This window comes from Emydura macquarii, unplaced genomic scaffold (assembly GCF_026122565.2).
Source record: "Emydura macquarii macquarii isolate MOO-44397 ecotype Brisbane River unplaced genomic scaffold, CSIRO-AGI_Emac_v2 contig_3220, whole genome shotgun sequence".
In the NCBI taxonomy this organism is placed as follows: Eukaryota; Metazoa; Chordata; order Testudines; family Chelidae; genus Emydura; species Emydura macquarii.
Genome location: NW_027133357.1, coordinates 854,881 through 876,234, shown reverse-complemented (window position 1 = coordinate 876,234; position 21,354 = coordinate 854,881). Strand labels below are relative to the sequence as shown.

Genomic DNA, 21,354 nt, shown 5'->3' with positions numbered 1-21,354 from the left:
TCTCGCCTCACTGCAGCCCCTGGTGCTTCCTGCCGGGGGGGCTTGCTGCCGGGGCAGGGGACAGAAGGGCCCCCCCAGGACATGGGGCTGCAAGAGCCAGTTGGTCTGCAGGGACCATGCCCGCACCCCGAGCACAGGGCGCCCTGCCAGGGGCCATGGGAGAGGGCGGCCGCTGGGGTGGATGGAGCAGGGCTGGGGAGTCCCCGGTCAGCCGAGCCCCAGCTTATTCCGTCTGCCCCTCAGCAGCCGGGGGGAGAGACCCAGGGTAGCCCCCCGCTCCACCTGTCACTGCCCAGGGACAGCACAGGGCGCAATGGGGTTGGCCCACCCAGCTCCATGCTCCCCAGCCCCACCCAGCACCCCCCGGCCCGGCTCTGCTCCCTGCAGCTGCACAGCGGGCTGCTCTGCCCGGCTCCCCCGCGCTGCCAGCCTCGCCAGGAGCCTGCTGGCCCCCTGCAGCGAGCCCCCAGGCCAGGACACCCAGCCCCACCCCAGCCACCTGGCACAGCCACTGCTCCCACTGCACCTGGGCACGGCCGGGCCGCTCAGAGACAGCCCCTCTCCCAGGCGTGGGCGCGGTGCCCCTTCCCCACGCATCACTCAGCCCCTCTTCCACACGCGACACCCAGGGCCCCCCCCAACGAGGGTGTGGTGCCCCCACACGGTGCCCAGCCTCCTCCCCCATGCAGTGGCGCCCAGGCTCCCCCAGGCACGGGCGCGGCCCCGCCCTCACCGATGTTGGGCGTGACGATGGTGAAGGGGCTCAGGTAGGTGTGGCGCATGTTCTGGGCCAGGGTGCTGGCGTAGTCCTCGTAGCGCTTGAGCAGCCAGGCCGTGCCGCCCTCTGTCTGCTGGATCAGCTCCCAGTGGCGCTTGTTGCTGGGCTCCAGCAGGGCACTGCCCACCCGCAGCAGGTTCTGCAGGCGGGGACGGCGTGAGAGCCAGGAGCAGGGCCTGCTAGGCCGGCACCTGGGGGGTCCAGGGCACGGGGGGGAGACGGCCCCTCCCAGCACAGGGCCCCCCATCCCCACAGTGACCGAGCACCTGAGTCCCACTCTGCTGGGGCTGAGTCACGGTCGAGGTTCGTGTCAGCCACTGAGCCTCTGACACAGGTGCCCAGCGCCGGGGGTGGGGAGGGGGCCAGGGGTCTGGGGACCCGCCCGTCCCCATGAGGCCGCACCCTGCCCTGAACCCCCAGCTGGTCGCTTTGCCTGTGGGGAGGGGCTGGGATGGGGAACTGCTTGCATCCCGGCCTCCTCCACCCTCAGGCCGTGATAGCCCCCGGCATCCCCTCAGCAGCCTGCATCAAGCCACACCCATCCTACCCCCTGCCTGCCATGCCCGGCCTGTGCCCTTTAAGGCAGTCACTGAGCCGCCCAGCCACGCTCCCTGTCCATCCCCCGGGGCAGCCCCTGGCAGTGCCATGCCATCAGCCCCGTCAGGGCGGCATCTATCTCCCATCCCTGATCCCAGTGCCAGCTGCATCGCACAGGGCCCGTCTCCAGCTTGCCCCATGTGGCCCCATCACAGGAGCATCCTCTGACCAAAGCCCCCCAGTGCCCAGGAGCAGGGGCACCACAACCCCTCCCACCCTGGGGTGGTGCCACCAGAAACACCCGCCCCCTGTGCCTGCCTGGCAGGGCTTCCCCATGCTACCCTGAGCCCCGTCCCCTGCCCCGCGGTCACCTCAGTGAAGTGGATGTCCTGCGTGGCGGCCAGGCCGAAGCCCTGCTGGGCGCTCTCGTGCTGCAGGAGGCGGGCGCAGAGCTGGTACGCCACCCGCACGTCGCTGCCGAAGTAGCCGGCCGTCTGCTCGGTGGCGTTGTGCAGCTGCAGGGCCGCCCGCTGCGCCAGCCCCGGGTCCAGGAGCGACTCATTCCGCAGCAGCCGCTCCGCCTGCGCCAGGCAAGGCAGCCGTCAGGGCCGGGGCGCCGGGGGGGGGGGGCACAGCCGGATGTGGCCCCTGATAGGCTGCCGTCCCCACTGCCCCACCTCCTGGGGAAGGGCAGCCAATCAGGGCTGCGGCAGGAAGCTGGCAGAGTCCCCCACTTGACACCGTTCCCATGGGGGGAGCTAAACAGCCCAGAGGGTCGGAGCCTCCCAGTGAGCAACAGGGCGGCTGTTCGACCCCCTCCCATACTTGGCCAAGGCAGGGAAGAGGGGGGTGGAGGTGCCCCTGCCTGCCCCAGCCCGGGAGAGGGGGTGAAACCTGAGCGGGGGCCGGGGAGCCAGGATGAACTGCTGGGCAGGGTGGGGTGGGGGCTCTTGCACGGGCACCACAGGGAACCTGGCAGCCCCGACAGTCCCCGCGCTGAGGCCGGCCCAGAGCCCTGCATGACCTCGTCCAAACCGTCTGGCGCTGGGGGTCCGACTCCTGTGGCGATGACGCCTGGGGCTGCCCGTCCAGGGAGCGCTGCTCCCACCATGCACTGCTCTGCCGCACCCCCGGCCTCGCCTCTCCAGGCAGAGCAGTGCATGCTGGGGTCCCCTCCCTCGGCTGTGGGAGCTGCCGCGGGGACCCTGGCAAGGCTGGGTCTGGGGGCCCCGACTCTGGGCCCTTCTGGCTGGGGCTTCGCCCTGGCTCTGCGGGCGCTGGGCAGACGCCACTTACCAAGCTCCGCAGCGGGGCGAAGGGCAGCGAGGTGCAGTTGAAGAGGTTGGGAGCCAGCCAGCCCTTGTGCTCGTCGCAGTGCCGCACCGCCGTGCCTGCAGGGAGGAGAGCAGGGCTCACCGCGGGGCATCCTCGGCCCTGCCCACCCACCCGCTGCTGCGCTACCAGGGCTGCTGGGCCCGGAGCCTGAGAGCAAGTCAGCGCCATCCCCTGCCCCTGGCTCTCCCGGGCAGGAGGGCGTAGGCATGAGGTCACGCCAGAGGGCGCTTCGAACGCCATCCCCCGGCTCAGTGGCACATAGTTACCGAAGGATCCTTTGGGGCAGGGCGAGGCAGCGGGCAGCCCGAAGCGGGTGCGGGGCCACCAGATGTTGGCTTCGATGGCACGGGGGCAGCTGTCATAATTCACTGCAAGGCAAAGGGGCAAGTCAGAGTGCAAGCCCCGGGGTGCCCGGACGGATGCCCCCAGCTGGGGGGCTGTGATCGCAGACCCCACCTTGACACTGGCCTGCCAGGGCATGGGCAGGCAGCGGGTGCCGTGGGGGAGTCTGGGTAATAAGGGATGGAGGGGGACAGGCATCACCAAGGCAGTAGGGGGTCAGGGACCTTCTGGGCTCCAGGCCCCAGGGCCCACCCTAGCCGGTACCGAGACCAGGGTCAAGGTGCCCACAGTTCTGGGGCTACACTCCGTTCAGCTCCCTGCCTTATCTGACAGCTCCACCCTCCAATCCTGGGGCGGGGCAGAGCTATCCAATGTGACCCCACCCCCAGTGAGACCTTTGTCTTCCTGCCCCCCAAACCAGCCCCCAGTTGCAGCCCTGTGCCATAGGCATGCCCACCCCCCCATTGGCATCTTGTGTGGCTCCTTGCTTCGCCCTGGGGGCCATGCCCGCCTCGCCCTGGGGGCCGTGCCCTGCCACTCTCTGGGGGGCTGCGCTGACCTTCGCAGCCGTTGGCGGTGACCTCAGCAAAGGGGTTGTCACAGCGGTCGCAGCGCCGGCCGATGACGCCCGGCTTGCACTGGCACGCCCCTGTCTCGGGGTCGCAGAGGCGTGCCAGGGAGCCCGTGGGGTAGCAGTCGCACAGCAGGCAGGAGTCGCTGGCTGGAGGGCGGTAGTGATTCTCCTGGGAGGGCAGAACATAAGATGTTAGACCCGGGGGTGGGAGGAGGGCATCTGGCCGCCCTGGGGAGCAAAACCCCATTTGCAGACCAGCAGGGCAGATCCCCCCCTTGGTCCAGCCCCTACCTCTCTGCTAAGGCTGTGAGCAGGGCCCAGTTAGTGCCATGGGGGGGAGAGGACAGTGACTCACTGAGACCTGCCAAACTCCACTCACGCATGGACTACCACACAGCCAGCGGGCACTGCAACCAGCCATGTCCCATTGCCAGCCCCTTGGCTGCCTGCTGCCCGGGCTGTGGGCAGAGCTCCACGCTGGGCAAAGCCGTAGAGGCCCCAGTGAGGCCATTCCATGGGGCAGGTGCCACCAGAGACCAGCCCCACCTCCCCACACCCGAGGCAGCAGATGGCAAAAAAGTCTCACAATGGATCCGGGCCCCCAAATTGCCTTGTGGGAACCCCTGGCCCTCAGTGCCGCTCAGCTCGGTGCTCCACAACTCCACAGCGGGACCCACCCATGGGCAGGGTCCAAGGACTGGCCAGCCCCACTGAGGAGCCCACACCCTGGCCCCTGCCTCTGCTGGTGTCCTTCTCAGTGTGGGGACACTGGGCCCAGAGCCAAGGGTGACGCAGGGGATGGACAGCACCGCCAGGGCAGCAGGGGGATGATGGGAGGGGCAGAGGGAGTCAAAAACCCTGGAGTTAAGCCCTGGGTCACTGGCACTCCCTCTGCAGTGCTGTCCCCCGCCCAGCTGGCCTGGGCACCCCTACTCCTCCTGCAGTGGTATCTCCACCCCAGCTGGTCCAGGCACCCCCACTCCCCCTGCAGTGGTATCTCTCCCACCCAACTGGCCCAGGCACCCCCACTCCCCCTGCAGTGGTATCTCCCCCACCCAACTGGCCTGGGCACCCCCACTCCTCCTGCAGTGGTATCTCCCCCCCCCCCAGCTGGCCCGGGCACCCCCACTCACCCCCAGATGACCCGGGCACCCCCACTCCTCCTGCAGTGGTATCTCCCCCACCCAACTGGCCTGGGCACCCCCACTCTCCCTGCAGTGGTATCTCCCCCACCCAACTGGCCCAGGCACCCCCACTCCCTCTGCAGTGGTATCTCTCCCCCCAGCTGGCCCGGGCACCCCCCACTCACCTTGCAGCGACACTCCCCGCTGGTTTTGTTGCAGTCGGGGTCGAAGCCTTTGCTGACGTCACAGCTGCAGGGGCCGCACATGGGGTGCCCCCACCACCCCCGCGGGCACGGCTGGTCGATCCTGGGCAGAGCAACCCCCAGCTTCGTTACACATCCACACTGCGTGGGCTGCCCCCCACCCCCACGCCCTCGCTGGGCGCACTGCACACCCACACACACTTGCTCTGAGCACCACTCCCGCACATGCCTGACACACTCACTGCCTACACCTGCACTGCATGCACACAATCACTGGGCATGCGTACACACACACATACACAATCACTGCATAACCTGCACTGTACACACACTCCATGCATATACCTGCGTGGTGCACACACAGTGACACATTGCGTACACCTACACTGCACACACACAAAGCACACACTCACTGTGCACACCTGCATGGCACACACACAGGCTGTGTACACCTGCACTGCACAGACGCACACGCACACACAGTGACAGCACACACCTGCATGGTGAGCGTGCTCACACACAAACACACTCACTGCATACACCTGCACTGTATACTCACACACACACACTGAATAAACCTGCACCCCTCCCACCACAATTACTGCATACACCTGCACGGTGCACACCCACTGACTCACTGCATACACTTGCACAGCACACACACACACACGGCATACACCAGTGCAGTGTACACACATGCACACACTCACCCATACCCATGGGCGCTGGGTAATGTAGGCGGGGGAAGGGCTGAGCATTCCCAAAGAGCCAGGCGTGGCCCCGCCCCCTCCTGCTGCCTCTGCAGCAGAAGCTTCCCGGGCGCTGCTGGGGCCGCCTAGGCACCGCTCCGGGGCGGTGCAGTCACCACATCAGGACCACCAGCAGTGCTGGGATTGCACGCAGCCCCAGCTTCAGGATGGCCAGGGCCATGTGCTGCTCGGGCCACCCGGCTGGTGCTGGGGCTGCTGGCTAGGACTCTCAGGCAGCTGGGAGTGCCGGTCGGGGCGCAAAGGCGGGGGGAGGGGCGTGCCACAGGTGGATGGGGAGGGGCCACAGGCTAACGGGCGGTTCACCTGGCGCCCATGCCCGTACCCCGAGTGTACACCTGCACTGCACACACATTCACTGCGTATACCTGCATGGGGTGCACACACACACACACACTCACTCCATAGCGCCACACTGCACTGTGACACGCTGGACTTTAACCCCCACAGTCATCATCCATACATGGCTGTGACACTTCGTACCAAGCGGGCCATGCAAGTTTCCACACGAAAGGTCGTGATCTGCTGAAACTCATTGTTCTGTCCAAGCTGTATTTCGTCAGTGTGCATGAAGTTATGAGACTTTGCTGTGTGGTTGTTATTGAATGTTGTGAGTTTGCGAGTCGTCCCCACTGCTAGTTCTCCAGTGACAACACAGGAGGTGACCCACACCCAGGTGGGCGTTAAATGACCATCAATCAGCAGGGGAGTCGTAAACAAGGGATTTGCAGTTCCGTAAGAGAATTGCACAAACAACACACAATGGGGGTTGCTCAACTCTAGGACTCAGTAAAGCCCACCAGGACCTGTCTGGGCTAGTGCTTTCCAGGCACATGGACCGAGGGTAGAAAATAAGGGACAATGGTGCCATGCAATTACAGTTCTCCTCCCCGCACCTACACTGAAGGCAACATGAACGCTGGGAAGACAAAGACAAACTGAGGAGACTGGTCCCAGGTTTATAGGGGAAGCCTGCGTATGAAGGACTGTAACCTACCTGCAGCACCCAACGGGGTGAGAAAAACTGCTTGATCCAAACACTGCTTAGTCTAATAAAGTCTAGGAGTTAGACTGCATGCTTACTTTTTATTTTCTTGGTAACTATCTCTGGCCTTTTATGCCGCCCACTTACAGTCACTAAAAATCTGTCTTTCTGTAGTCAATTAACTTCTTTTAATGTTTTATCCTTACCAATGAGTTTGTCTAAAGTGCTTGGGAAATCTGCTCAGGTTACAAAGGCTGGTACATTTCCTTCCTTTGATGAATTTGTGAACTAATTAATACACTGGCATTGCTCAAGAGAATGTCTTGCACAGTGCAAGACGGTGTATTCCTGGGGTGCAAGGCTGGGGGGATTTGCTGGCGTTTCCCTGTGTAGGGTTCGTGAGGGGGGTGTGGAGCCTTCATGCAACTTAGCTGGGTGTGCCGCTGCATGCTGGCGGCTGAGTGATCACAGCGCCTGGAGGGGCTTGTCACTGGCAAAGCATTGTGAGAGACAGCCCAGGCTGGGGAGCTAAGGGGACACAGCTGTCCACGGTCTCAGGTTGCACCCCAGGGATCTCATCACATTCACACACACACACTGCGTACAGCTGCACAGCACACTCACACCCACAGAGCATCCACCTGCACTGCACACGCACACACTCTCTGCCTACACCTGCACTGAACACACCCCACACAGAGCGTACACCTGTGCTGCGCGCACACGTTCCCCGCCCCCACCCCCGTCCTGGCGTCTCACTTGTTTTCGCAGTAGGGGCCGAAGTAGCTGTGCGGACACTCGCAGGTGTAGCCGTGCGGGGCGCTGGGCTTGCGAGTGCACACGGCCTGGTGCTCACAGGGGTTGAGGGTGCACACATGGGCACAGCTGTCGCCATAATAACCTGAGGCAGGAAGAAGGAGATGCCTGGGCGTTCAGTTGCTCCCATTTCCCACTGCTGCAGTCCCAGGTCACCCACCGGCCCCCCTGCCCCACGGCAGCTGAGAACAAGCAACACCCAAGCATGCAGCCTTGGCCTGGGCTGGTCTCCAGGGAATGGAGGGAGGATGGATGTTGGTCTTGACCCCAGTCCCACCCAACTCCCCTCCCAGGGAGCAGAGTGGCCAGCCTAGGGGTGAAGAAACACCTCACCCCTCGCGTGTGATCAGCCCCAGAGCCGCTGGCCCGGCTCCCCATAGCTCCCAGGGGCCGACTGGGTAGGAGGCGCCCAGCTGATCCCAATGGGCCGCCATGAGCTGGGCTCCTGGGGGCTGCAGTGGGGTGAGGAGGGGAAAATCCCCCTGAGCCGATCCGGTGCGTAGGGACCGCCAGGCAGCGCAGGACACCCCACTCCTCTTCAGTGCAGGGCAGAGAAGGCTGCCACCCCCGCCGCCCACCTCCTGGCCCCTCACCTGGGTCACAGCTGCAGGAGAAGCTGTCCCAGTCATCATTGCAGTAGCTGTTGGCCGGGCAGGGGCTGGAGTCGCAGGGGTCTGGGACGCTGCAGCCACGCTCCACATTCACTCGCTCGGCCTGGTTCACGTTCAGGGCCACGGCGCTGGCCGACGTCTCGCCGATCCGCAACCCCTGCCAGCACACGAGGCAGCCCCGGTGAGAGCCTGGCAGTGCCCCAGACCCACCCAGTCTGCCCCCATGAGAGCCAGCCTGGACGCCCCAAGAACGGGCCAAAGCATACCCCCGGGAACGGGCCTGTTCCCTTCCCCGCCCCAAGAATGGGCCCAGAAACCATCCCCGAGCAGGCCCACAGCCCACCTTGCAGCCCATTGGCAGGGGGCTGGATCCCCCAGCAGCCCCCATGTTTGGGCTGGTCCCCTCAGGGCCCCTTTTTCATGTGGTGCCCCCAAACCCAGCAGTGGGGGATGAAAACTGGCCCTCACCAATGAAGTGCCCAGCGGGGTCTGTGACAGGCTGCAGCTGCTGATACTGGCCACTAGAGGGCACTGTGGTATCTCCCTCTGGGGTCTGGCACGGCCCTGTTATCAGAGGGGGCAGAGGTGGGGCTGCCCCGAGAGCCAGGGGTGTAGGTCTGACCCTGGTGTGGCCATTATCTGCCCCCCCAGGCGCCGTGTCCCAGCCACTTGGATGGGCCCGTCCCACCCGGCTGGGATCCTGACGCGGGTCCGAACCCCACTGCCCATCCCCCCCGGTACCTGCATGCAGCCACGGAATCCCTGCTGCACCGCGCCCTCGTCGCCAGCCACGCCGCCCACACTCAGCTCCCACAGCTTCAGCCCCTGCAGCTCGCCGCTGACGTCCTCCACCACCTGCCAGAGAGACCGGGCCGGTGAGCGCCAGGCCGTGCCTCGGCAGAGCCGGGGGAGCCCAGGGCTGGGATAGCAGGGGGCTGCGGGCTGGGAATGAGGGACATTGGCAGAGCAGAGGGAGGCCAGGGCTGGGATGGCAGGGGCTGTGGGCTGGGAGTGAGGGGCACTAGCGGAGCGGGGGAGCCCAGGGCTGGGATGGCAGGGGGCTGCGGGCTGGGAGTGAGGGGCACTAGCGGAGCAGAGGGAGGCCAGGGATGGGATGGCAGGAGGCTGTGGGCTGGGAGTGAGGGGCACCGACGGAGCAGGGGAGGCCAGGGCTGGGATGTCAGGGGCTGCAGGACGGGAGTGAGGGGCACCAGTGGAGCAGGGGGGAGCCCAGGGTCTCTCTGTTGCTCTCAGTCCTGCTCTGTTGTTGGCCCCAAAATTCAGACCAAATTTGAAGAAATAAACACAAGGGTTAAAAGAACGACAGCGACAAACAGCCCCCCCCCATCTTGCCCCCACACCTCACCTGGGCCCCCCATCCTACCCCCCCCCCCCGCATCCCTCCATCCCAGCCCCACCCACCGCTTGTCCTGGCCCAGCCCCTGCTCTGCACCCTTCACACCCATCTCCGGGCCTGCCCGCCTGCCCTGTCACACCTGGTGCAGGCCGTAGTCCAGGGCCATGACGGCCAGGCCCTCGGCCCCCGCGCTGTCCCGCCCGCGCCGCAGCTCCAGCTGCAGGTGGTGCCAGTCTCCGTCATTCACCTTCACCTGGCGTAGCTGCAGCGCCCAGAGCAGGCCGCCCGCCCGGGAGACGCTCAGCAGCACGTTCCCCTCGCTCAGCTGAGGGGAGATGGTGGAGTGTTAGTGGGGGGTGCAGAGGTGCAGGAGCAGGGGTCTGGGACACGTCCAGCAGAGGGAGCTCCAGGGCAGCCCCCATCAGCACTGCTCATGGGGCAGGTGCTCAGACGCTGGACAGCATCAGCCCATGGCGGATGGGACATGGGGGGCTGTGCCAGGAATGGGTCCTACTCCCGCCTGGAGGCATGCTCCTGCCTCCCCTGGGCTCTGGCACCTGCAGGGACTCCCTATGAAAGGACAGCCCCCTCTGCCCCATGGCACCCACCTGCCGGGCAATGCCCCCTCTGCCCCATGGCACCCACCTGCCGGGTGATGCCCCCTCTTCCCCATGGCACCCACCTGCCGGGCAATGCCCCCTCTGCCCCATGGCACCCACCTGCCGGGCAATGCCCCCTCTGCCTCATGGCACCCACCTGCAGGGTGATGGAGAGCGGCCCGGCGAGCGCCCGCAGGAGGATGCCGTTGGCCTGGCGCGTGCGGAACATGAGCCCGATGTGCCAGGGCAGCGTGATGGGCAGGGCCAGGTTACTCCAGGCCACCAGGCTGCTGCCCAGGAAGCGCTGGGGACTCGCCATCTCTGCAGGAGACAAAGGCTCAGCCCGGGCCACAGGGCCCTGCCACCCACCCCCCTGTGGGGACCAGCCCTCAGGCAGTGGCTTGTGCCCCCTACCCAGCCCCACATGTCCCCACCTGCCCTTCCCAGAGCCCACATATGGACCCCTTGGAGCCCCCCACCTGCCCCTCCTGAACCTCCCGCCAGGCCCCCCCGCCTGGCCCCCGAGCTCCCTACCTTGCCGGCAGGTCTTGCCCCCGAAGCCCAGGGGACACTCGCAGCTGAAGGTGTCCCACTGGTTGACGCAGGTGCCCCCGTTGTGGCAGGTGTTGCTGTCACACACGTTCTTCTTGGCGGAGCAGCCTGGGGGGGCAGAGAGCCGGGCTGAGCCACGGCGGGGGGAGGGGCGTTTCCCCAGAGACTGGGGTGGGGGGCAGATGAATCCTTGGGGCTAAGGGAGGGGCACAGTCTCCACGGCAGCCCCCTCCCAAGGGACGCACCCACCTGACAGATGGCAGAGGTCCCCAGCGCCCCGAACCCATCCCGCCGGCAATGGGCCCGGCACTCGGCACCCCGGCATGCCACGCCCCCCTCCCGCGGTACCCGGCACGGTGCCCCCCCCCCCAGCTCCGAGCCCAGAGCCCTCCCCGCAGGGACCCAGCGGGGCCTGGCCCGGCACCCACCTGGCACGGTGCCGTTGTTGGCGATGAAGTCGGCCATGTCCAGCTGCCGATTGTCGATCAGCAGGTTCCGCATGCAGCCCACGAACTGCCGGTTCCGCACTGGGAAGCTCTCGGGCAGGTCGGGGACCCCCCCCAGGAGCAGGGGGCCCGTCAGATCCAGGGACCTGGGCAATGGAAGCAGAGTCACGGGGGACATGACCAAGGGGAGGGGGATTCCTCTCCGTCTCCAGGGCTGGGATAGCAGGGGCTGTGGGTCGGGATGGAGGGGCACCAGCAGAGCAGTGGAGGGAGCCCAGGGCTGGGATAGCAGGGGCTGTGGGTCAGGACTGAGGGGCACCGGCAGAGCTGGGGGGAGCCCAGGGCTGGGATAGCAGGGGCTGTGGGTCAGGACTGAGGGGCACCGGTAGAGCTGGGGGGAGCCCAGGGCTGGGATAGCAGGGGCTGTGGGTCGGGAGTGAGGGGCACCGGCAGAGCTGTGCAGAACCTGCCTGGCTTTAGCCCCTCCAATCCATGAGCCCCACATCGACCCGCCTGTGTGCCGGAGCCCCCCAGTGAGTCTCTTACTTCTTGGTGCCCGACTGCGCCCCCCGCGCGGAGCAGGAATAGTTCCCCAGCACCTCGCCGAACTTGAGGGCCACGGCCGCGTCGCAGTCATCCACCGTCACGACGGCTACCTTCTGGGCCGAGGGCCCCTGGGGCAGCCCCGACTTCCCAAGGACGGGCTGTGGGGAGAGTGAGGGCGAAGGGACACACTGGGCACAGGACGTGCTAGGGGTGCTGGGCACAATCGGCACATCCCCGGCCCAAGGGATTCAGGCCCCAGCCAGTCCTTTGCTGCCATCCCATCATGGGAGCAGCCCAGCAGCCTCCTCCCGGATGGGGCCGCACCCCAGAGCAGAGGAGTCCCCAGGGCTCCTGAGGCCAGCGTGGCCGGCCCACAGCCCCACCTCCTTGCCCAGCTCCCTGCCCAGCCGGGCCAGGGGCCCACGGGAAGCTGGTCCCTGCCTCATGGCCACTTCTCCGCCCAGGGGACGGTTAATCCTTTCAGTGCCAACAGGCTGCCCTTCCTGACCTCCCACCTGTGCCACAGCCTGCCAGCTCCCCAGGGTGTTGTTGTGACTCACACAGAGGGGAAACTGAGGCCCCCACACACCCCTGCCCTGTGCCCTGCCCCCATGCACCCCTGCCCCTGTGCTCTGCCCTGCCCCCCATGCACCAAGCCTCAGCTGCTTCCCAAGGGCCCCACCCCACAACTGCCTCCCCCAGCATGCTGGGGACCCAGGGCAGCAGCCTGCCCCCCGCCCCCTCCTTAGCCAGTGGGGTAGCTGCACTATTTCACCATCAACCTGTGTGTATGGGGCAGAGGGGGCATGGGGGGGTGAAATGCAGCAAGCTCAGCACCAGGGTCAGCTCATAGCAAGGGGGGCTGGGGGCCCCACACTGCATCCTGCGGGGGAAGGGGGGTTCTGGGGGTCTGATGGGCCACCTTAGCGATGGCCTCCTGTCCCCTGCCCTCGGCGCGACTGACAGATACAGACCCGCCCCCACCCCCCAGGCGCTCTCGGCCCCGCCCCGCTTACCTTGTTGTAGTACTGCAGCTGCACCGTGTGCCACTGCCCGTCGCTCACGCCCCCCGGGACCGACGGGGACACCGTGGTCGTCGACTCGCCTGAGGGGAGCAGGGGAACGCCGGTTACCGAGGGGCTGGATCAGCCGCCAGGGCCGTGTCCTTCCACCAGGGCTCCCCGGGGCGATGCCACGGCTCTGAGATGGGTCAGGCAGCCCCAGAGCGCCCCACACGCCGGGCAGGGAGCTGGGCCCGGGGCAGGCGCTGAGGGGAGCTGGAGAAAGCGGAGGCAGAGCCAGGGGAACGGAGACCCAAGGGGGATCATAGAATCATAGAATCATAGAATATTAGAGTTGGAAGGGACTTCAGGAGGTCATCTAGTCCAACCCCCTGCTCAAAGCAGGACTAACCTCTGCTATATCATCCCAACCAGGGCTTTGTCAAGCCGCAGCTTAAAAACCTCTAAGGATGGAGATTCCACCACCTCCCTAGGTAACCCATTCCAGTGCTTCACCACCCTCCTAGTAAAAAACTTTTTCCTAATGTCCAACCTAGACCTCCCTCCCTGCAACTTGAGACCGTTGCTCCTTGTTCTGTCATCTGCCACCACCGAGAACAGCCTAGCCCCATCCTCCCTAGAACCCCCTTTCAGGTAGTTAAAGGCCGCTATCAAATCTCCACCACCGGGGTGCAGGGGGCTGGTGTGCCGAGGGGAGCCGGGCTGGGCCAGGCCTACCTGCCGAGAAGGTGAGCTGGATCTGCTCCTGGATGATCTCCAGGGCCACGAAGTCGTGCTTCTCATTGAAGCGCCCGTTGTAAAGGAGGAGCCCGTCCCGCTCCTTCGTGGCGAACCTGCCCGAGAGAGAGAGGGTGAGAGCATCTGACTCGGCTGGGGAATGGATGGCATCGGGGCACAGAGTTAAGGGCAGCGTTGGGGCACAGTTAAGGTGGTGTTGGGCCAGAGTTAAGGGGGGCATAAGAGCAAAGTTAAGAGGGTGACAGGGCAGAGTTAAGGTGATGGGCCCCTAATGAGCATGCTCCCTGGGGGAAGTGGCAAAAGTTCAAGGCTGGGTAGCAACGATCCCATCTTTGGTTTCTCCACAGCAAGCTGAGTATGAAGGCAGCCGTGGGCCTGGCTCCCCATTGTGCTCCCACATCCCCCCATTCCCTCACTCATCCCCTGGTCGGTGACCAGAGCAGTGGGCAGGGGCCTGCAGAGTGTCTGACTGAGCAGCCCTGCGTGCGCAGCACGACGCTGTACACGGCCCAGGACCCGCGCCGTGCCGAGGGCCAGACACTGAGGGCTCCGGGGTGGCGGGGCTGGTGCTGTGGCTTCCTCAGCCCCACAGGTGCCAGGGAGAATAAATATAAGGGGGCTATGGGTCGGGAGTGAGGGGCACCGGCAGAGCTAGGGGGAGCCCAAGGCTGGGCTAGCAGGGGGCTACGGGTCGGGTGTAAGGGGCACCGGTGGGCAGGGATCATTTTATGCTGCTCTCCTCCTCCTGCCTGGCTGTAGCCGTCCATTGCTCTATCGTGCAGGGCAGTGGCTGCAGATCAGGACACCGGGGCTTCCCAGGGGACCCACCCCAACCTGAACAGGGGCAAGGCCCCAGGACCCAGATCCCCAAACCTTCCCCGTGGCCCAGTCCCTGGCCCCTCATTCATGGCCCCACCCGGTGCTGCTCCATCCCATGTCCCTGCCACGGCGGACGCACGTCCCCCTGCCCAATGCCAGCCTGGCCCAGGCACTGCTGGGTGAAGAGCAGCGCCCGCTGGCCTCGCGCCGGGAGCCGGGCCGCTTGGAGCAGGCAGTGCTCAGCACCCCTCATCCCCCAGAGGGCTGGGAATGGCCGGGGCTGCAGGGAGGTGGACAGACGGATGGTTAGCCAGACAGACAGGGGGGCCAGCACCCCCTCTTCACAGTGCAGTGGGGCCAGGGAGCCCTGAGGCTGGATCTGAATACAGGTCGGCTGATTGACGGGGCCCTGGCAGCATCCGCCGCTGAGATGGGCTCAGTCCCCAGGCTCTGGGCTAGCAGGGAGAGTCGGCCGCGGGCCGCGAGCTACAGCGGGGAGGGGGCTGGACAGGACACTGGGCTAGATGGACCATTGGTCTGACCCAGTGTGGCCATTCTTATGAGCCCCCCCACCCCCTTCACACTCACTCCACAGAGTGGGGACAGTTCAAGACCCCCCTCCACCCATGGCAGCACATGGGCGAGGCCCCCGGGGCCCCACACACTTTGCAGCCATCTATTAATGCAGCCTCAGAACCCAGCAGCCATCGTTCGGGACTGCCATCTCCAGCAGTGACCGGGGAAACTGAGGCACAGACAGTGACTTGGGAAAGACCACACAGGGAGTCAGCAATGGAACCCAGGCATTCTGACCCCCAGTTCAGCCTATTTTAGCTATTACACCCCACTCCTCACCCAGAGCTGGAGACAGAACCCAGGAGTTCTGGCTCCCAGACCAGCTCCAACCACTAGACCCCACTCCCCATCCAGAGGGGCAGAACCCAGGCGTCCTGCCCTCCAGTGCTAACCATTAGGCCAGACCATCTGTACAAAGCAACCCTGAGCTCCAGACCCAGGGAGCCGTTCTGTTTTCCACAGGGTGAGCTGGAAATATGGGGGCAGGAGGGTGGAGGTGGGGGTGGCTCTTGGCTTTAAAAGCAAAATCAGCCCCATACACGCCTGAGCCCCACACGGCCCTTCACCGGGACCGGCCCGGGGCAGGTCCGGTCTCTTCCACTCAGGAAAACATGCCCTGCTGCTCCTCCGCCAGTGACCGACCTGCTTTCTCTCCCCAGCCCCTGCAGGGACTAGCAGAGCGCGGGAGCCCTGGACTCCACAGACTGGTGCCGGTGGCAGAGCCGGGTCACCCCACCCGCACCTGGGGAGCTCTGTGACGCAAACAGCGCTGCTGGGACTGGGGGCGTTGAGGGCTGCTCCCTGACCGAACGTCCCTCTGCAAAGGGGGCCCTGACCCCCAGCAGTCAGTGCTGCCCCAGCGTGGCCCTAGGGGCGACGTGCTCCAGGCAGCAGCAGGGGCCCAGCTCACTGCAGAGTTAAATGCCCCTTTAGTGTCAGCCAAAGATTTCCCCGCCCGCCTGCCCTTGGCCCTCCTGTGTGGGAGGGAGCTCCCCGCCCGCCCTCACCCCGGGCCCACCAGATCTTTTCATCGGGCTCTGCCACCGCCTCTGCACACCCTGAGCCAGCTGTGGGAGCTGCACCCCGCCACGGGCACATCTGTACACGCGTGTGCGCCACACTCTCCATTTCCTCGCCCTCGCATCCCGCCCTGACACCAAGTGGCGGGACCTTTTACCGCCTGTCGAGGGCGAGGACCCGGTGGGCCAGCCTGTATTCCACCTTGGTCCCACGGCCCGCCGGGGATATTGGCTGGCGGCTCCTTCGCAGAGCTGTAAACACGGGCGTGTACCTGGCGCGGGTCACCCCCCGTCCCGATACCTGTCCCGTCTGCGGCATGAGGCACACCCTGGCGCACGTATATCTGGAGCGCCCCAGGCTGCAGCCCCTATTCCGGCTCCTCCAGAACCTCCTGCTGAGGCTCTTCTCCCCACACCTCCAGATCTACGTGCACCCCATGCGCAGCCCCACAAGGTCGCGGGACCCCCTCATCAACCTCCTCCTCGCCTGAGCGGCCATCTATAACACCAGGGAAAGGAGGCTGGCTGAAGAGCCGCTTTGCAACTGTGGGGCCTCCTTCCGTTCGTCCATCCAACCACGTCTCTGGGCATTCCCCCCCCCTCCCCCCCGGCCCAGCACCTCCCCAGTTTGTGGGGCTGCTGGAGGAGTCGGTCACCAGCTGCCGGGGCCGTTCCTGGGCGAGGAGCTGGGCTGCTCAGTCCCGGCTCCGTGCCAGCCACCCACTTGGCAGCTCCCCCCCCGCAGGGTGATGACCCTGGCCCTGCCCAACACAGCCCTGGGACAAAGGGCCCTGGCTGCCCTGCAGGGGGCTGCAGCCCCGTGTGCTGGGCTGACAGTCGCGGCAGGATTATAGCCCGCTCCGATAATCCCCACACAGGCAGGGCCTGTCGCTCTGCCTCACGCTGGAGGAGAGAGCGGGGCAGGGCTGGGTCAGGCGTTGTGGGGGAGCAGCCGTTCCAGCCCCAGCCTGGAGGCATCCTCTGGGTGGCCAGGAGCCGCTGGTGAGCTTGCAGGAAAGCACCTGGGGGAGGGCAGACACCCCACCCCACTGGCAGCCAGCCCCCTGCCACATCCATCCGGACAGGCCCTGCAGTGTGAGCGGAGGGGCTCCAGGGTTGGGGAAGGCCGGCGGGGGGAGAGTCCCTGTGTGCCCTCAGGGCAAACAACGGCCTCATTCTGGAGCTGGACAAGGGGTTCAGCGGGGGAGGGCTCCGGGCTTTGGAACAAAGATGCCACTTACTGTCCATCTGCAAAACCTCGACCCCGCAAGGGATCTGCAGGGACAGGGGCTGGTGCCCCCCACGTGAGAGCTGCCACACTGGGTCAGACCAATGGCCCGGCATCCTCCCTACGACAGCGGGAGCAGAGGGAAACAATCCCACGTTGGACCCTCCTTCCAGATGAGGTCGTGGTGCCGTCTTGCACAGAGGACACCCCCCTGGAGGAGGGGACCCCTGTTACGGACGACCCAGGGAACAGCAGTGGGGGATTCGAGTACTGAGATACAGACAGCTGAGGTGTGATGAGCGGGAGAACTGCAGCGTGAATTGCTGCTGGGACTCATGGCACATCTAACTAGCCTGGGCGGCCGTGCTGGGCAGGAGCCGGTGTGGTGGTACATGTCGGTACCAGTGACAGAGGGAAAGGTAGGAGAGAGGGCCGAGAGGCCAAATTTCGGCTGCTAGGGAAGAGATTGAAGTCCAGACCCTCCATGGTAGCAGTCTCTGAAACGCTTCCAGTTCCACACGCAGGGCCAGTTAGCTGGGCAGAACAGCAGGGGCTCAGTGGGGGATGAGACCACGGTGCGGGAGGAGGGGGTTAGGGTTATTAGGAACTGGGGAACCTTTTGGGAAAGGAGGAGCCTAGACAGGAAGGCTGGCGCCACCTGAGCCAAAGCGGGCCCGGATTGCTGGCCGGTAAAATGGAAAAAGCCGTAGAGCAGGGCTGGTGGAAAACTGACCGGTGCGGAGGAGCACACGGCTCGGAGAGAGACATCCCTTAGGGTGCACTGATTAAAGGGGGGGCGCTAGATCCCAGTAAAGAGGAGAGGGAAGAAGTTGGTCAAGTAAAGGTAGGAGCAAGTGAGGAACAGTCACACGTAAGAGTCCCATTTAAATGTAACACATGAAGGCAAGCGACTGAGTACCCAGAACCTGTACCAGCGCTCGCACACGAATGCTAGAAACCTGCATGGTAGGGTGGGAACTTGAGTGCCTGGTACTCAGGGAGGGTATTGATATAACAGGCATCCCGGAAATTAGGTGGGACAAGGATAATCCTTGGGACACGGTAACGCCAGGGTACAAGATATGTAGGAGCGACGGGGCGGGCCGTGCTGGCGGGAGGATGGGGAAGAAAGCAGAGAAATAAAAATCTTAAACATGGCATTCTGCTGCCTGTGGGGGGCACACTGGGGGGCAGGTCTGGAAGGAAACACTAGGGGGGCCATGCTCCTGGGGGCATGCTGGGGGGGCAGGGCTGGGGAGCATACAGTGCCTGGCTCATGGCCGGGTGAGGCAAGGAGGGTGCCAGGCATGTGGGCGGGGGTGCAGAGCAGGTGGCCGGTGGCGGCGTGGGCTGAGTGGCTGGGGGTGCGGTGCGTGCTACCTGATTCACTGAAAACACGGGAGAAAAGCTGGGGACTCCTGTCAGCCCCGGGGAGCCCCTGGCTCCAGGGTCCTCTGGTGCTGACACGAGGACGATGGCTTCCCACCCCCGGGTCAGTTCTCTCGGGAGGGTGATGCCCCCCCCCGATGAGGGGCCAGTGGCCCAGCCCCCCGGCACTCACGTGAGGGCGATGGTGAAGTGGAAGCGCTGGCGCAGCCCCTTGAAGGTGATGAAGGAGCGGGCAGGGAAGCTGCGGGTGCCCATCTCACAGTAGGGCTTCTCGTAGTCCCCCGACGGGCAGTCGCACTTGAAGCCCCCCACCAGCAGGTTGATGCAGGTGCCCCCGTTCTTGCAGACGCCCGGCGTGCAGCGGCCCAGGCGGGCGTTCACCTCGCAGTGCTCTCCTGGGGGGGTAAGGGCAGTCATCAGGGGCAACGCCAGGGACCCCCCTGTCCCAGGTCACATGCTGCTGGGTCCCCGGCTGCCCTGCCCAATTCCCCAGCACCCTGATGGCCCCCCAGTGCCAGCTGTTCTATGGTACGAAGAACCCCACTGACCCCCCGTCCCTCCCACACACCTGGTCGGCGGGCGCCCTAATCTCCACGGCAGTCACGCCCGTGCACAGCCAGCTGGGCGCCCGGGCTGGGGGAGTTGCGCGCTGAGTACCTGCCCGAGCCGGGTGGGTGCTTTGGGCCCCGCGGACAGCCAGGGCCTGTCCCCTCACGAGGATCCCTGGGCCAGCAGCTCCAGACGGGGCAGGGGATCGTCGTAAAACCAGGGCTCCAAGAGCTGCCTGGCGAAGGCTCAGGGCAGCGAGGCTGGCCGGAGCCGGGTTGGGAGGCGGGCTCGGCTGATGGATCACAGGTTGGTGGCTGCCCGGCAGGAGCAACGCTGGGGAGCAGGCACTCGGAAATGACGCATGGAAAGGGGCTGCTGCGGGTCGCTGGCGCAAGGGTGAGTTACGAGCAAGGTGGAGATGTGTGTGTCTTGGCACGGGCAAGGCGCGACTGGCAGCACTTCACCCTGGAGAGCCGGGGGTGGGACAGGCCAGAGGGCAGGGCAAAGTCCCAGGACCAGAGCTAGGACTCCCCTCCTGTGCCCGAGGCAGAGGGTTGGCTGTCTGGTCTGGCGCCCTGGCCTAGCACCCAGAGTAGCTGGGCTCTGTTCCTGCCTTTGCGGGATGAGTCTCCCCCTTCTGTGCCTCAGTTTCCCCCAAACAGGGCTATTACACTGACCGCCTTGTGCCGCACTCAGAGAGTGACAGCCGGAAAGCGCCCCTAGGATAATAAAAGTGTGTGCGCACTGTGCAGGCCAGCACCCAGGAGATCCCGCAATAACCAGCTCTGGTGTGCACAGTCTGGCTCACACAACAGACCCTACAACAACCAGCCCGTGTGTGCACAAAAGCAAACCCAGGCACATAGCCATTGCGATGCCCATTTTATTGCCAGCAGAAAGGGAAAGAAGCATCGAAAAGGCCCATGTGAAACCGGCCTGGAGCTGTGGGAGCAGATGTGATCGCGGGGAAGCACGTGCTTCCATTGTTTGCTGGATCAGGGCCTTAACTCCCCTTGCGATCGGTGCAGCACCCATCCACTGGGGCCTGATCTCGGCCAGGGCCTCTACGGTGCTGCTGGACACAGACACTCGATACAATAAGCGCTGGCTGTTAGGCCGGGGGGCTGCTGGAGAGGGTCCCAGGAACCGGCGCCTTGGGAAGCTCTAGATTTATTGCTGTTTACATGGGAAGAGTCACCAGGAATTGCCAGGCACCAGATTAAACCTTTCACTGCTGCTAATAGAGGCGACCCCTTCCGCCTGCCAAGAAACGTGTGTGGGGTAATGAGCGTGACAGCCAGGCCGCCAGCGCTCCGGGGCCGGGGGATTTGTTCGTTTATTCCGTGCCACTGGCTGTCAAAGACGGAGATTTTTAACAGGCGGTTACGAGACGCGCTCTGGGCCACGCTCCCACCAGCTGCGGCCCTTCCGCAGCACCTGCTAGCCAGGGCGCTCCCAGCATGTTACAGCCACGGGGCGCACTTGCTTCTGCGCCGCCACCCCATCTACAGCAGGGGAAACTGAGGCACGGAGCGGGGCCATGATATAAGGTGTAAAAAGAGAATTTGTAACCCAGGAGTCCCTGCACACACCCCCCCCCCCGGACACCATTCCCCCCCCAGAGCTGGGACTAGAATCCAGGAGGCAACAGAACTCAGGGGGCATCAAGGGGCAGTTGTTTGGGGGCAGCCAGAGCGTGCCAGGGGCTACCACCGGGGTGGGGCGCAGATCGTGCTGGATTCCAAGTACCCTGCCCCCAACACCCCATAGCCGGCAGCCCTGGAGTCACCGAGACCCCCAACATTTCTCCTGTCACATGCCCTTATCACATCAGATTCGCTCCTCCTCCTACCGCCTCTCCCCCATCCCACTTCAGCCCCCTCCACCTCTCTATGCCTCCCCCATCCCCCCTCATATCAGCCCCTCACTCCACCCCTACCCATCCCACTTCACCCCCCCACTCGACCCCTCCCCCAACCTGCTTCAGCCCCCTCCACCTCTCTCCCATCAGCCCCCCCACTTTCCCCTCCTGCATCAGCCCCCCACTCCCCCACCCCATCTCATATCTGCCCCCTATAACTCCTCCCCCATCTCTCCCTCCCATCCCGTTTCAGCCCCTCACTCACCCATCCCCCACCAGCCCCCCACTCACCCCTCCCCCATCCCACCTTGCCCCCACCCCCGACAGGAGGATGTCGGGAGGGAAGGTTTATTCCCAGCCTCTCCCCGTTCCTCACCCCAGTGACCAGCTTCTGTTTCCAGGGTGTTCCCCCCACAACTAGACAAAGACTCCCACACCCTCCCCCGCCTGCCGGGCCGGCGCTAGGGGCTGCACGAACACAGCTCAGGCCTCGGCACTCCCCGCTCAGTGCCAGCAGCTAGCGGGGGCTCAGAGGCTGCCCAGGCTCCCGTGCCCTCTCCCCCCGCGCAGGGCCCCGGCGC

The 21,354-nt window shown here is 65.1% G+C and overlaps 1 protein-coding gene across 1 annotated transcript in view; it reads right to left on the bottom strand.

The window, feature by feature from the left end:
- The window catches only part of CELSR2 (cadherin EGF LAG seven-pass G-type receptor 2), a 57,678-nt gene that overhangs the window by 11,847 nt on the left and 24,477 nt on the right, over positions 1-21,354 (bottom strand). Inside the window, exons 3-19 of the mRNA XM_067531484.1 lie at positions 18,536-18,758; positions 13,312-13,427; positions 12,589-12,677; positions 11,573-11,730; positions 11,009-11,172; positions 10,563-10,688; positions 10,186-10,349; positions 9,569-9,754; positions 8,814-8,927; positions 8,055-8,229; positions 7,405-7,546; positions 4,876-4,996; positions 3,552-3,735; positions 2,917-3,018; positions 2,612-2,706; positions 1,687-1,896; positions 734-917 (exon numbers count right to left, since the gene is read on the bottom strand). Coding sequence (XP_067387585.1) covers positions 734-917; positions 1,687-1,896; positions 2,612-2,706; positions 2,917-3,018; positions 3,552-3,735; positions 4,876-4,996; positions 7,405-7,546; positions 8,055-8,229; positions 8,814-8,927; positions 9,569-9,754; positions 10,186-10,349; positions 10,563-10,688; positions 11,009-11,172; positions 11,573-11,730; positions 12,589-12,677; positions 13,312-13,427; positions 18,536-18,758 — 2,553 coding nt within the window. The remainder of the gene's footprint in view (positions 1-733; positions 918-1,686; positions 1,897-2,611; positions 2,707-2,916; positions 3,019-3,551; positions 3,736-4,875; positions 4,997-7,404; positions 7,547-8,054; positions 8,230-8,813; positions 8,928-9,568; positions 9,755-10,185; positions 10,350-10,562; positions 10,689-11,008; positions 11,173-11,572; positions 11,731-12,588; positions 12,678-13,311; positions 13,428-18,535; positions 18,759-21,354) is intronic.